The sequence below is a fragment of the Monodelphis domestica genome, chromosome 4 (assembly GCF_027887165.1).
Source record: "Monodelphis domestica isolate mMonDom1 chromosome 4, mMonDom1.pri, whole genome shotgun sequence".
In the NCBI taxonomy this organism is placed as follows: domain Eukaryota; kingdom Metazoa; phylum Chordata; class Mammalia; order Didelphimorphia; family Didelphidae; genus Monodelphis; species Monodelphis domestica.
In genome coordinates this window covers 299963883-299978323 of record NC_077230.1, presented here as the reverse complement: position 1 = coordinate 299978323, position 14441 = coordinate 299963883, and the positions used below count along the sequence as shown (strand labels likewise).

The 14441-nt window shown below is 39.0% G+C and overlaps 1 protein-coding gene across 1 annotated transcript in view; it reads left to right on the top strand.

Moving 5' to 3' along the window:
* The first annotated feature begins 3358 nt into the window (after window positions 1-3358).
* FLT1 (fms related receptor tyrosine kinase 1) overlaps window positions 3359-14441 on the top strand; it is a 201170-nt gene continuing 190087 nt past the window's right edge. The window contains exon 1 of the mRNA XM_007495262.3: window positions 3359-4124. Within this exon, the coding sequence (XP_007495324.2) occupies window positions 4061-4124 (64 nt within the window). The 5' untranslated portion in view covers window positions 3359-4060. The remainder of the gene's footprint in view (window positions 4125-14441) is intronic.

Genomic DNA, 14441 nt, shown 5'->3' with positions numbered 1-14441 from the left:
ACTTATCTTAGTCCCTTCCTACTACTCCACTAGAGAAGGTCTAAAAACAGGTATCTTTAATTGCAATCTATGAAATATACATTTTTAATGTTGATAATTTTATTTCAATATACCTATATTTCTTTATAATCTTGTGAATTTTATTCCATGCATCTAAAAATATTATTCTCCCAAAGGTATATATGCTTCACCAGACTCCCTAAGGGATTAATGGCCCCAAAATGAGTTAAGAACATTTGGAAAACAGTTCTTGTCCAAATGGAAGCTAGAAGAAATATTCAAGAGAGAATTTTTTATGGTTAACAAGAAAAATGTATTTGGATTTGCTAACTACGAGCAGACAACACACTATTCATTTATATGTTATCAAGAAGAAAGTCAATTTCAGTAGTTTTTACATATTGCAGAATGTTGAATTTGATTTTTCCCATTGACACTAGAGATGAGAAATCTATCTGACTTGATTTAGATGAACAATCGTATGTACTATAACTTTTTCTCATTCAGGTCTACAGGAAGGCAGCACGAACAAATGAAAAATTAACTGGATTTGGTACCAGAGGACCTGGGTTCCAATCCCAGCTCTGCCACTTACTACCTATACAGCCTTGGGAGAAACAGCTGTTCTCTCCCAGCTTTGGTTTCATTTGTAAAGAAGGTGTCAAATTGGAAAAACAAAATAGTCAGCAAAACCAAATCTTTAATCAGTAAAGAGATAAGTCTTTTAATATTCTGCTGCCATATAGAGCCAAGGCCTAAATACCACACAGAGTTGAACCCTGGAGGCTCTGGGAACAGTGTCTCTGAGAGGATCATCATGTTAGATGATTCTACAAAGAATAATAGAACAGAGGGATCTTATGGGGATCCCTTTTGGGGGAATTAAGCACTGCAAACTATACTGACAGATTGTAAATAAGCTTGGGAAAGAGGAAAAAGCAAGAGGCTGGGGCATCAGAGAATGGCCTACTACAATGGATCCTGAAAGGATGGTTCCTGCACAAGTGTTGATCTTCTTGGGAATGGATCTCTGATACAATGGGGAAAACTTCTAAGACTAAAAGGGTGATTGAGCATTTGAGCATTTCTATTACTTCTGTTCAGGATACTTAATGGACTCTTGGAGATCCCTTGTCCAGTCTAAGACAAAGTCACTTTGGGACTTCCCTGAAAGGCAAGTTCTCAAGGGAAATGGGCAAACTTGGGGCTTCCAGAATTCCTGTTGGCAGAGGGAATTAGACTATATGACTAAGATGTAGCTCTGATCATCCAGGTATGAGAAAGGTGCTAGAAATCCTTTCTAAATGAAACCACTAACAGAATTTCATAGTAGCTATTACCATTTTAAGTTCATATGAGAATATTGTCACTTACCCAAGTGAATTGAGATTGATAAATTGTACTGTTTGTAATTTTAAATCTGCATTTGGTGTAGAGGGGGTGGAGGCGGGGGCAGGGGGAAATGCATGCAGTATCAAAGGATTTCAGTTCTGGTCCTGGCTCTGCTACTTAATTCCCTGGTTTACCTGGCTACATCATTTAACTTCTCTATGTAGCAATTTCAGCATCTGTAAAAAATACAAAAATTGGAATAGGTGATCTCTAAGGCTTCTTCATGCTCTGACACTATGGGCTTTTCAAATATATGCACAATTGTGAACTTTATATAGATATATAGGAACAGGATGATTTGGATGTCTGAGTCTTGCCAGGGGTTTGAACCTGTTCTTTTGGACATTTAAATCCCTATGTAAGAGTTTCCAAAAGGGAGTATTTTTACTGATGCGTCTTAGATCATTTTATCAAATCTGATAGTTAATCCAACTGGCAAACACTTATTCTGGCTTTCCAAATAACCTAAAAGAAGATTCATTTTTGGCAGCAGATTAGAGTGTTTTCTCTGTGTTGGGTTAACAGTAAAATGATATTACAAATGTATAACAAAATATATGTAAGGAGAAATGACCAGGAGACAGATTTTGAGGAGAAAAAAAAATAGAGAGAAGGAAAGGAAAGTACTTAGGAGAGCAGTATCCAGTGGAAAGAAATGAAAAATCAGCCAGAGTGAAGGCAGTCTCTGACTTCCTCTCCTCTCCTCTACTTTCCCTCTGTCCCACAAGAAAATGGTGAGCTCTATGTAGGAGCATAGTTTTTTCTAAAGCAGATTTTAATGACCCATGATGAAAATTTCTAAGTTCTGTTTCTTTATCATCCTTTTAGGTGACTTTTTATCATTGACTTTGTCTCAGTGATTTTGTACTAGCAACCCAGCTGTGTTCAGGAGGCTGTGATTTGCTGTTTTATTGGAACCATTATATTTCCATTTATCATAGTCCTTATCTAGAAAACTCTAATGAGGCTTTTTTTTTTTTAACTGAAGAGTATTTCCATAAGGTTTGGAGAAACAAGTGTTCAAAATGCTCTCTGTTTGGGGGATTACAGATGCATAATTTGGGAGCATTTTGGAATTGGTGTCATTGCAAATGATCTACTGTCTTAAACTTAATTTGACCCATGAATTCCGATAGAATTTAGTTATACGAATAACAAAGGAACTCATCTTGCAAGGAAGGAGCAAAGAGAAACTGTCCTTTATCAAGGCATTTGATAAGGATCAAGTCACAGCTCTCACAGGAGTCTACTGCAGACAGCCCTAAACCTTTTCCAGTGATTATGGCATTTTGGATTTTTTTAAAGTAGTGTGGCTGAGTCCAGCACTTCTTTTAGGTCTCGAGGAGACCCAGATGTTATCACTGTACTCTTGGACAGAGCCCGCTCTCAAAGAGGCTGCCCCCACCGCTGTAATATAGCTTGTGGGTCTTTTCCTAAAAAGTTGTCGGATCCCAGCCAAAGCACTGGCAGGCAGTTCTTGCTCTAGGTTCCTAACAGAGCATTTCACCGTGCAATAGCAGACGATACTTCATAATATCCTTAATTTTAGTTGGAGTGGAAAAGATTGGAAGGTGAAGGGTGAGAGAGAAAAGAAGACCAATTGTTTCAATTAAAGTGTGCCAAGGACACCCAAGCTTTATGAGGGTAGACTCATGAAGGAAGGTGGAAGGCGTTTAGTAGTCACTGCTGGGAAGCTGAAGGCTGGTAATAGGGTAGTTCGGGTTTTCCGAACACAGGAAGGGGGAGGGGAAGGTAAAGAAGAAAGAGGAAGGGGGTCCAAGGAAACCAAGAAGTTTGAATCTGGCTTCATCTTTGCCATCTCTTTGCAACTTCTGTCAAGGTTCCTAGTAATCTGGGGTTAGAGGGAAGCTGTATGAAATCTCATGGTCGGGGTGGATCTGGACTGAACCGGACCGGATGAGGTGGGTATGGAGGGCGGGGGAAGGAAAGACCTGTTTGCTGGCTCCTTAGCCTGGATGAGTCTTGGGAGTGCAGCCACAGACTGCCCAATCCTCCTCCTTCTGCCCTCCTCTCGGGTCCTCTAGCCTGCTTTTCCTCTCCTGGACCCCAGCTAGTAGCAGAAAGGCCGGGAAGTGGGTGCGTCGCTGCAGGTCCCAAGAGGAAGAAGGGGGTGGGTGGGGGGTGTCCTGGAGGCGGATAAAAGGGGGTGGGGGACCCCTTGACGTCACGGGAAGGAGGTGCCCAAGGGAGGAGGGAGATCGGATGGGGGAAAGGTTATAAATCGCCCCCGCCCGCTGCTCGGCTCCGAATTGATGTCCGCAGGAGGCTAAAAGGAGCGCACCCTGCGGACACTCCCTCTTTTCCTCCCGGGCGGCGGCGGAGACAGCAGCAGCAAAGGCTACCGCGGAGGCAGTGGCAGCGGAGAGCAGCACGCGTCCGGGAGACAGGCGCAGCGGGCTCCCGGGACCCTCAGACGAACCAGCGACTGGAGGCAGGCGTGGGTTTGGGGATATAAAGATTGGATGGTTACGCTTTTCCCGGGCCCGAGCAGCCACGCTGCCTAGCGCGACAGTGAAACATTGAGGACCAAGAACCTAGGGCACTGGCGGAGTTGAGCCGGGGCGCTAGGGGACCCATCCGGCTTTATTTATTGGCGCCTCTGGGATAGGAAGGAACAGGCATCTACCCACTTCGCTGGTCCCTTACCATGTGTGGCTGGATGGTCACCGGGGCCGCGCTCTCGGTCCTGTTGGGCTGTCTGCTTCTCACAGGTAAGAGCTCTTGGCCGGCCGCCATCTGGTGTGCCAAAGCCAGTAGCTGCGGAGGGACTGGAGGATGGAGAAGGGAGGGCACGCCAAGACCGGGGGAGAGGAACTGAAATGAGGAAAAGGAATGGGGTTCCAACCGGCTTCCAAGGGAAGACCGGAAGGTAAGGTTGCTGGGATAGACTGGGGCGGCAGGTGTGGAAGGCGGAGAGGCGGTGAGCAGGCAGGCAGGCAGGCTGGCAGGCAGGGCAGTGACGCTGGGGACGTGTTGTCCAGCTCGAAACTGTTGAACTTGCGCTATGGTCTAGCTCCTAGTTCTCTATGGAGCTGGGAGTTGTTACAAGTCTTAAATCAAGGGTGGTTAGCTCAAAGAACTGAGTACCCAACCTCAGGGGCTCGTCTCCCACCGCTGCAGACTCCAGAATCCCTTCTTCTCCGCCCTCTGTTCTTCACCTGGCTTTTCTTAGCTGGGAGAGGAGTGCAGTGGCTTCCAAACTAGGTATAGCGAGCTTACTCCAGACTTGGGCTTGGGGCTGCACATATATACCGAGTTACGGGCTCTCTCTGGACCCAGTCGAGCTAATCCACAAATTCTCTCTGAGCTCTTAGGTTGAGATCTGGACAAGTTGAAGGAAGAAAGGATAGAAACTCAACTCTGCAGTTTTCCAGAGTTGTATTACTGGAGGACATCCAAATGATTTTCCAGAGTATCCAGATTTTCTTAAGACCCCAGATTTAGCCTGGTATCCGATAAAGCAAAAAGGTCTCCGTGGTGTCTGTTACCAGAGCCTGACTGATCCCAGGAACTTGTACCGAAATTCTTGGTCTTGCCATGCGTGAACAGTCAGTGAGTCCCGGTACCTTTGGAGATAAACTCCAGGGCTTGGAGATCTCAGTCCGTTATCTCGGCTCAGGCGGACTGGTCTGTTCCTACCAAATTTCTGCTAAAGAAAGCGGTTCAGTTCTCCTCCTTGTCAGAAACAAAAAATCCCTTGAAAACTTAGTTAATCCCAGGTATTACAACCCCTACTTCTTAGATTTCCACTGAAGTAGCGTATGTATACTTACTTTAATATTTCAGAGACCCTCAGTATCACGGATGTAGGTAACTCCCTACATTGATATCAATGTATAATGCGACCCAACAATACTTTAGGACATTGTATACCTAAATTGCGGTGGCCAAAGGAAAAATAAAATTATCGCTTGGTGACCAAGCCATTGATTCTCCAAACTTAAGTAGGCTGGTCCTCGGAGGACAGTCTGTTCCTATCTGTACTCAAATCCTCTCCAGCTTGGATGGAGTGTGAGCACTTGTATTCTGCCCGAAAAACCTTCAAAGAATCCCAGGGCTACTTCTCCTAATGTCTTTTTAGGTAAGAGAAGTAGAAGTAGGATATTCGTGGTTTGGTGGAAGAAATAAATAGAATTCAATAATTGAATAGATACCTTCTTAGAAATGAGGGGAACAAGTTCATCTTTGAGATCCAATGTTTCTTCAAAATCAGTCTTTCTAGGAGATAAAGAAGTCAGGTGGCCTGACAATTTGAGGGCCAAGAATGTAAAGGAGAGTTAATGCAATGATTGGAAAGTACTAGGCACTCAAGAAAGATTAGCACAGGGTTTTGGTATTTGTGCTTTATTTTTCTCCTTTTCCAGCATCTGAAGGGTGAAGGGATTCTTCTAGCTTCTTGGGGAAGGTAAGGAGCATACCTCTAAAAGACTCCTTTGCATAGCGGAAAGAAATGGTAAAAAGTCAATATGAATCTTCATAAGGAGGGATGTCGGTATAACAATATAGAAAGGGGAAATGCTCTTTAATCTTAAACTCAGCTAGAAGGTTGAATATTCTCAATGGGAAAACCAATTAGACTGTCAGTTCTGAGTAACAAGTAATATTCCAATTAGACTGGCTAACCTATTAAACTCAGAGCCAAGAGTGGTTTTTAAGGTCTTAGAGTGTCATAAAAGTTGGGAAAATTCCCAAAATAACTGTGGTAAATTAAACAATCTATTTTCTGCTCTTAGCAACATTTTTTTAAAGTCTGTAACATGGACATTAAATTCTATCTGCTCTCATTAATCAATTAGAAGGAATTGATTTTTATAGATTTTGGATAGTGTCTCCATTTAAATTTCACTAATTTTACTTTAGGTGGCCAGAAATATTGAGTAGTTCATGTCTTTAAACAAAAAATATCCAGTGAGGAGAATTTGGAATAAAATATTGCCTTAATGAATGACTGATTATAAGTTATTTTTTACTTATTAAAACTTTTCCTATCTAACCTCTGATCATCATACCTAGTACAGCACTATATCCAGGCACACTCCAAATTCTCTCTAGTTGGCTATCTACTTGATGGTGTAAAAATCAGTCTTGATTTCTCATTATCTTTTTCCAACACCCTTTTAAACAACAAAAACAATGCTGAGATTAGAAACCTCTAAAATCCTAACATAATGCAACCTTCTACATAGATAAGTCTTTTTTAATGGCATTTTTTTCTATTCTTTCAGGTGTTACACCTGGAAACTAAAAATGGAAATATTTGATTAATATTTTAAAGTTAATCTTTTGTCATTTTTAAGGAGAAAAGGTCCTTGAGATATTTATAGATTTAAGGCTGTGTGTATTTAGTTGACACTGAATTTCAGATACTTGCATTGATAACTAGTTAAAACAAAAACTGTAAGAAATATTCAAGTAAACTAAATGCCAATTTAAAATGAACCATGATTTCCAGATTGAAAGAGAATTAAATTTTAGGGTTGTAGTAATTTTTGCTTAACTAAATTTTAAAGTAGGGGTCATTTTTGCTCTTTTTTAAAAAAATCTTATCTTTTGCTTGCTGTCCTATGCTAATGCCAATAAAAAAAGAGATAGTTACAATCTGAGTTGAACACACAACAGATTAAAGCCATTCAGTATCTTGTAATCTACAGTCTTTACAGGTGTTTCATAACGGCATATCTCTCCTAGAAGTTGATTTATGCTTGAATCAATCTGTGTTACAATATCAGCCCCCAAAAAGGAAAGCCCCGGGAAGTGTATTTAAATGCTATCTTCTTATGAGTTGCACATTTGAGGTTTATATTTGAGAGATTTGTATCTAAGATATCATTCATCTATAAATCCTGCTCATGTTGCCTTGTCATTTATAGAATGTGGGCAGATCCTATTCTGTGCTTCACTTTTGTTACCTATTAATGGTGGTATGGGTACAAATTATTACCATGCAAAACTGACTAAAAAATACTTTATTGTTATAAGTTACAATATTAATAATAGTAGTCCTTTCTCCTCTAGTTTATAGAAAAGTAGCATTTTCTTAAGTATGGGCTTTATTGCTCTTTCTCTCACTCTCATACACATATTTACATACATCTCAGAGGTCTGGAATACATAGACATGTAGACATATGTATACTATAGGCAAAGAATTGTGTTGATGAGTTTGTTTGATTTTTAAAAGAATATCTTATCTAAGGAATGAACTGTTGAGAATGCTCTGGGTTTCCTCAGTACACAGTAATTAATTAACTGTGCTTTTCAGTAGTAGACTATCTCTCTGTGCAAATTGACTCTTGGAAAGAATATTTTTCATAAGAGTTGTACTATTGATGGATGTAATAGATTTCCCCCTGCTATCAGTAATTGTTATATTTTGCTTTTTTTTTTTGACTAGCAGAATTTACATTTCCATGGCCCATGATGATATTGTTTGGTGTCACCAGTCACTGAAAATGTATATACTTCAACTTGGGAGAGTAAGCAGGGGTGGCATATCATGAAAGTTCACAAATTTGATCTCAAAATAACTTTCTAGTTAGAGTTTCAGTTCAAGGGAGACGGGATACTGAACCTCTAATGCCAAGTTTAGCCCACATTGTATGGCTTATCTTATTTTAAAAAGAGAGTGCTTTGTTCTACTTTATAGTAGTAAGGAAACTGTCAAGACATGACTTCATTTACTTTGGGGACACTATTATGTGTGTTGAAAATGACATGTTGGAAAAATGCCTTTTAAGTGGACTAAAAAAAGAATAAATCACTACCAACAAGGAAAAGTATGCTAAAAAGTATGCTACCCAATTATCAATGTTCTTATCCATTTTTGACCCCTTATTTTGGCATCTTTTATATTTGACTATGTAAAATTTGAATCCTAAAACTTAATATAGTATATGACAAAGTAGTTAATATGCTTATTTTTTAACATTGGCTTTGTACATACATCAGGTAAGGTTAGGGATGGATAGAAAATTACTCTTACTAATGGGATTCAAATTGTCATTTAGCAATATTAATAAAAATGCTAATGCTGTTTGAATACTAATTAAAACTGTGATTTTCAGTGTATTTATCACTGCTGAAGATCAACTGAGATTCAACCTGATTTTTTATTTCAATTTAGGAAAAAACAAAGAAGATTCATGACTTTTGTATGTTTTTTTTTAATACACTGAATATGGCTTAAATACTTCAAAGGAGAGAAAAATCTATTCAGTGGTTATAATGTTTGGGGGGAGGCTATGTGGGAAGGACAACATATCATGCCTGCTGCTTTCCAGAACAATTGTTCACTCCTCACACTCTTGGGTGGCTTGGAAACTGCAAGCTGCTGATGATTAAATTACTGGATTTTATGCCAGGCTGAGAGAGTGAAAGGAAATAAGAGGGATAGGGGTAATTGAGGAAGGACTTGAAAGGAAGGACTCTGGCTCAGCTTGTGGGACTGCAGTGGGGTTTCATTAAGGAAATGGTTCCATTGAGTCTGCTAGAGATAGTGGGTTAGATTTCCTGCATCACAACTGGGAGCAGGAAGAGGGGATACAGCAAGACTGCCTGGGGCTTTCCCACTGGGCTTAGGAAATCTGACAACCCAAAGGCCATTTCTTCTCACAGAGCCAACTCCTCTGTTGCCACAGTGGATGCTAAGGTTACCTCATAGACCTGGGCATTTTCTTTCAGGAAAAAGAAGCCTGTATAAAGTAGTGAGAATTCCTAAGTCATAGTTAATTAGCCTATGGAAAAGCCTAGTTAGGAGACAAACATGATTTAGAGCAAAAGTATAAAGGAAAGAACTGGAATCTGGAATTGGAGACAGAAGACCTAGGTTCAAATCCTAGGTTTGCTATCTTCTCATTTAATCTCTCTATGTCTCAATTTCCTGATGTGTAAAATTGAAGTAGATTTAAGAGGTTTTGGCTGGATGATCTTCGAAGACCCCTTCTAATTCTAAACATATGATCTTTTTGAATTGTCATAAGATAATGCTATGATTGTCACTGAAGAAACTATAGTCCCTAATCTCTAAGGGCCAGACCTGAGGTGAACTCTCCATTAAGAATAGTTTTTGATGCCTTAGTTGCTGCTACTACCATTAAACAGGTAGTTTCAATGAAAGATTTTTGCCAGCCAAAGTTTTGGAGAATAGTTGTCTTCTTCCTAAGAGAACACTGAACATGCAAAGAAAGCATAATTATGGAATCCTAAAACTTGAAAGGAAAGAGTCTTAGAAGTCCATTTGCCTCACTTCAGAGCTGAGAAACTGATGCACAGCAGGCTAATCATTTGTTCAAGGTGCTCAGTTAAGAAAGAATCTTAGAATAATGACAGCTCTTGTTTAATATACCTTATTAATAACTTTTTTAAAAGACCAATTACTTCCAGATGCCAGCAGATGATCAGATTTTACTATTCAATTGAAATTTACTCAGTAAAATGACAACCGACATTCCTTTTTTTTTAACATTATTTTATTTGGTCATTTTCAAACATTATTCATTAGAAACAAAGATCATTTTCTTTTCCTCCCCCTCACCCCCCACCTCTCTCATTGGTGATGCTTGATTCCTCTGGGTATCACATGTGTCCTCATTCTGAGCTCATTTCCATGTTATTGGTTTTTGCATTAGGATGTTCATTCAGAGTCTTTCCTCAATCATATTCCCTCCATCTCTGTAGTCAAGCTGCTGCCTTTCCTCAGTGTTTTTACTCCCACCATTTGTCCTCTGCTTGAGGGTAGTGTTTTTTTCTCCTTGATCCCTGCAGACAACCAACATTTCTTTAAAAAAATCAGTATGTAAGATAATAGTCACTGTAAAAAGGTTTCTTATGAATAATAACAGAATGCCTCTGCCTTAGGCACCTTATGCCCAACTGATCTCATGAGTAGACAGCGATAGATCATGAAACATTCCCATTTCCCAATCCTGACAGTAGGAACCTAATGTTGAAAGGTTGGGCAGCAACTTTCTCCAGGCTTATGCCATGAGATATCTGATGTGGAAGCTCCTCTTTGGAAACTTATTGAGAGAGAACTGAAATGTATTCTTTTAGCCTTTCTAAGGAAGAAAAAAGGAATAGGTAAAAAGGAGTAAATTCTAAAAAGAAGGTAAAGATGTGCTAGCTTTTCTTTATTACATCTCTGGTACTTTGCTGCTAAAAAAGAATGAGGAAAGTAATTGAGTCTTATTATTTCCTAAGGCTGAATTGAGGAAGTGCACTGCTGCATATGGTAGGCACTGCCCCTGTCTCTGGGAAATCAGTTTAGCAGATGGATAATAACCACCACAAAATCCTAAAAATTGGAAACTAGTATAAATATACTAAATCTGAGAGATAGAATGACAGTACTGGGAAAACCAAAGATTTGGATTTGAAAGACCTGAATTCTAATTCCAAGCTTTGCATCTTATTCCACCGGTGAGTTTGCTAGAACCAAAGAAACAGGCAAAACCCTTAATCTCATCTATAAAATGATAGGAAATAAAAAAAAAAACAATAAAAACTAAGTGCAGTAAAATTTTAATGACTCCAATGGAAAAAAGTGAGCCCGCATTACCCCCTTTACACTATGTAAGAGCACTAGGGGTATGGAACATTGCATAGAATGTCACAGTTATTCTTTTCATCAGTTTTCTTGAACTGTATTTCTTTTCTTATTTTTTTCTTCATTATGGATTGCACTTTGACTCACAACAAGGTTTCCATAACAGCAAATGCCTATCTTTTTATTACAAACATTTGGCTGATGTTCCTTCAAGGCAGCAAGACTTGAAGATGAGCATCACACAGAGGGCAATGGAAAGGCAGAGAGTAAGTGTGAACAGGTTGCAACATAAAGTCAAAGAGGAATTCTGAAGAATAAAAATAATGGGTATTATCAGTGAATTATATGGCAGAAAGAGAAGACAAACTTTCATTTAAGAATGAGGAATGGATAGCCAGAAGGATCTACTGGGGACTTGCAAGATGTTGGTTGGAGTGGACATAATGGAGTAGATAGTCTGTAGAGAACTTTAGAAGCACCTGGATGAAAGCTGAACAGGATGGGCAGACTAGGGGAGTTTGCAACATGCATTGTTGGAAGGAATTGAAGTGATCAAAGATCCATTTGAATATTTCAGTTTTATTGTTATAAGGGTGATCTCTCTGAGAGGATTAGGTTCAGAGGGACAGATTAGAAAATATAGATGATATTAAAGCAAAAGATATTAATCATTTCTAAAAAGATGATACTATTAGGCTAGATAATCTGGTAGGCACCTTCCAGATATAAGCCCTATGGTCATCCCTCACATAACTTGACTTGGGAATAATTCAGGCTGACTTAATAGGGTGAGAAAGACGTGAGGAAAATCCTTAACAGTGATTTCTCCTAAGCAGAGAATTCAACCAGTATGGGCTTTGATATAACTCAGGCTTCCTTCCACCAGGTTCCTTTTCAGAATCCTGTTTCCTCTCCTTTAAGGAGCTTTCAGATCTGAGGAGCCCCAAAGGATCCATAGTTCTGTGCAGCTGCTACTTAAGGGGCAGTGGCAGCTGAAGGAGGGTCTTGAGACTTTTCTGACCCTGAATGCAGGTGGTAATTGTGTGAATCAGAAGATTACTAAAATAACCTCTACAAGGAAGAGAAAGGGAGGAAATGTGTATCAAGAAAATCTTGAATGAGGGAGAGATAGCAGAATGCATGAGGAGATTTTGAAAAACTGGGAAGGAAAGTGGAACAAAGGACTGCTCTTCACTTAGGAGGATCTTTGCTAAGAGTTCTTAACACAGCCCATTGGCTGTGTGTGTGCATGCATCCACACACACATATGTGTGTATGTATACATGCATGTGTTATGTTCATAAATTATCTAAAACATATATGTGTATAACATATCCACATGCATATACACATTTGTATGTTTACATAATCAAATAAGTTGATAACTATATTTGAATATAATTGGTTTCTCTTGTAATCCTTTCTGTGTTAGACATTTTGAAATATTTTTCTGAGAAGGGGTCCATAAGCTTCACCTTACTGTTAAAGGGATCTTCTATACAAAAATGATTCAGAAGCCCTACTTTAGGCAAAACTGGAATTTTTATTTTGAGTGGAAGCAAGGTAACTGCAGTTGAACATGCCATTACTTTTCAATCAAGGATAGCATACGTGTTAATTTCATTTTATTATGGATTACAGCAGATATCAGCATTGTTCTCACCATCATCAAAAATTAAAATTTGCTTAGCGATCATGGGGATGCTCTTACTTCAAAATATTCTTTCATTACATGTGAACCAGAGAAGCTAAATGTGTAGCTTACTTCCCCTACTATTTCTGTCATTTGGAGTAGAGTACTTTTCCAGATCAAGACACAGTCACATTTATTAGAATTCATGGAAGATATATATTATGCCTACTGTAAAGCAATTTCAACTCATGTTTCTAGAAAGCATCTAGAGAATACAATTTTCTTGGTTGTATTGTTAGACAGATGTTAGCCTTCTAAATGACCAATTCAAACATATAACTCTTAAATTATTGTTTTAACATTTCCCTCCTGAAAGCTCATATATTTAGTACTTGTTAATCTATCATGTAGATTTCTGATATTAAGGTCATCTGGATGTAATCCTATTTGTTGTCTCATGTGATATTTATTCTACTAATATAAATTGGCTAAGAATTGATACATGACTAAGTTACATTTGATTTTTATAAATTTTTTCAATTACAAATAGCAAGTATTTTTGACAATTTTCTGATATTTTACCATTTAGATTCTCTCCCTCTTTCCTCCCTTCCCCAAGTCGGTAAATTATCTGATAGTGGTATTGCCACTATCTGATTAGACAGGTATGTAAAGAAAAAGAAATCTTCTACATTGTTTGGCAAGACCACTCACTATTTGTACTTCCCTGGTTCCTTATAAAAGAGGAGAAGTGAAGAATGTACTAAGTCCTTAGATTTTGGAAGGTCTCTGGGGTCTCGGGGATCCATGTAGGGATATCACAGTCCCACTTTGATCCCAGACTATCTTTATAAGAATATTTAGAAAGTAAGGTGTGATACCCAGTATATGTTCCTTTGGTTCCCACTGGGTATGTTTATTCTCTGGGCAATCCTGGCTCTTCTCTGCTGAATTGTTAACTTGATTCTAAGCACAGAGAAAAATATTAGCCCACGAGTAATAGGATTTGGAGCTGGAAGGGACTTTCAGGATGTAATCCAATCTCCTTATTTTACAGATTTGGCACTTGAGGCTCAGAGAAGTACATCTGCCCAGGCACAGTGGCAGAGCTGGGATTTGAACTCAGACTCTTTTGAGTCTAAATCTGCTCCTCTTTCTGCTGTTTTGCATTGCCTCTAACTCTTTAGTGGGCAGTCTTTTATATTCTCCTGAATTCTAATGAAAATATTCATTTAAAAACTAGTGCAACAAAATGTGCAAAATAGTAATTGACTGGTGCAACATGTTTAATCCTAGAGAGTTGACCTTGGAGTCAGGAAGACCTGGGTTCAAATTCTGTCTCTGAATTTGTGATAATAGAGTGCCACAAACACTTAGCTGACACTAATTATGGAATGTTTATGACTTTGCATATGTAGAAGGAACTTTTATATTCTCTATTGTGATTAAGTCACACATCCAGACCAAAAAATAAGGTCAATGTGATAGGAATTACTGATGACTAGTTTTGAATCTGACATTTATTTGTAGCTATGGCAAGTCACAACTTTTCCAGTCTCACAAAATGTTGATAATAACTGACTTGCACTATCCACCTCAAAGGACAATGATGAGGGAAGTGCTTCATCAGCCTTAAAGCACTGTATCAAAGTGACTGACATATTTATTTATTCTTACTCCTGAAACAGTGCCCTCAAGGTGGCCTAGATTCTTTACAAGGTACTGGAGTATGGATGAGGTTCACAACCAGCCACTCTCCTCTTGGCTAAAAGAGGATGATTGAAGAGGGTAGGAGCATACAGTGGGGAAAAGCAGGCATGGCAGATGGGAACAATCTCCCTAAAGGATAACT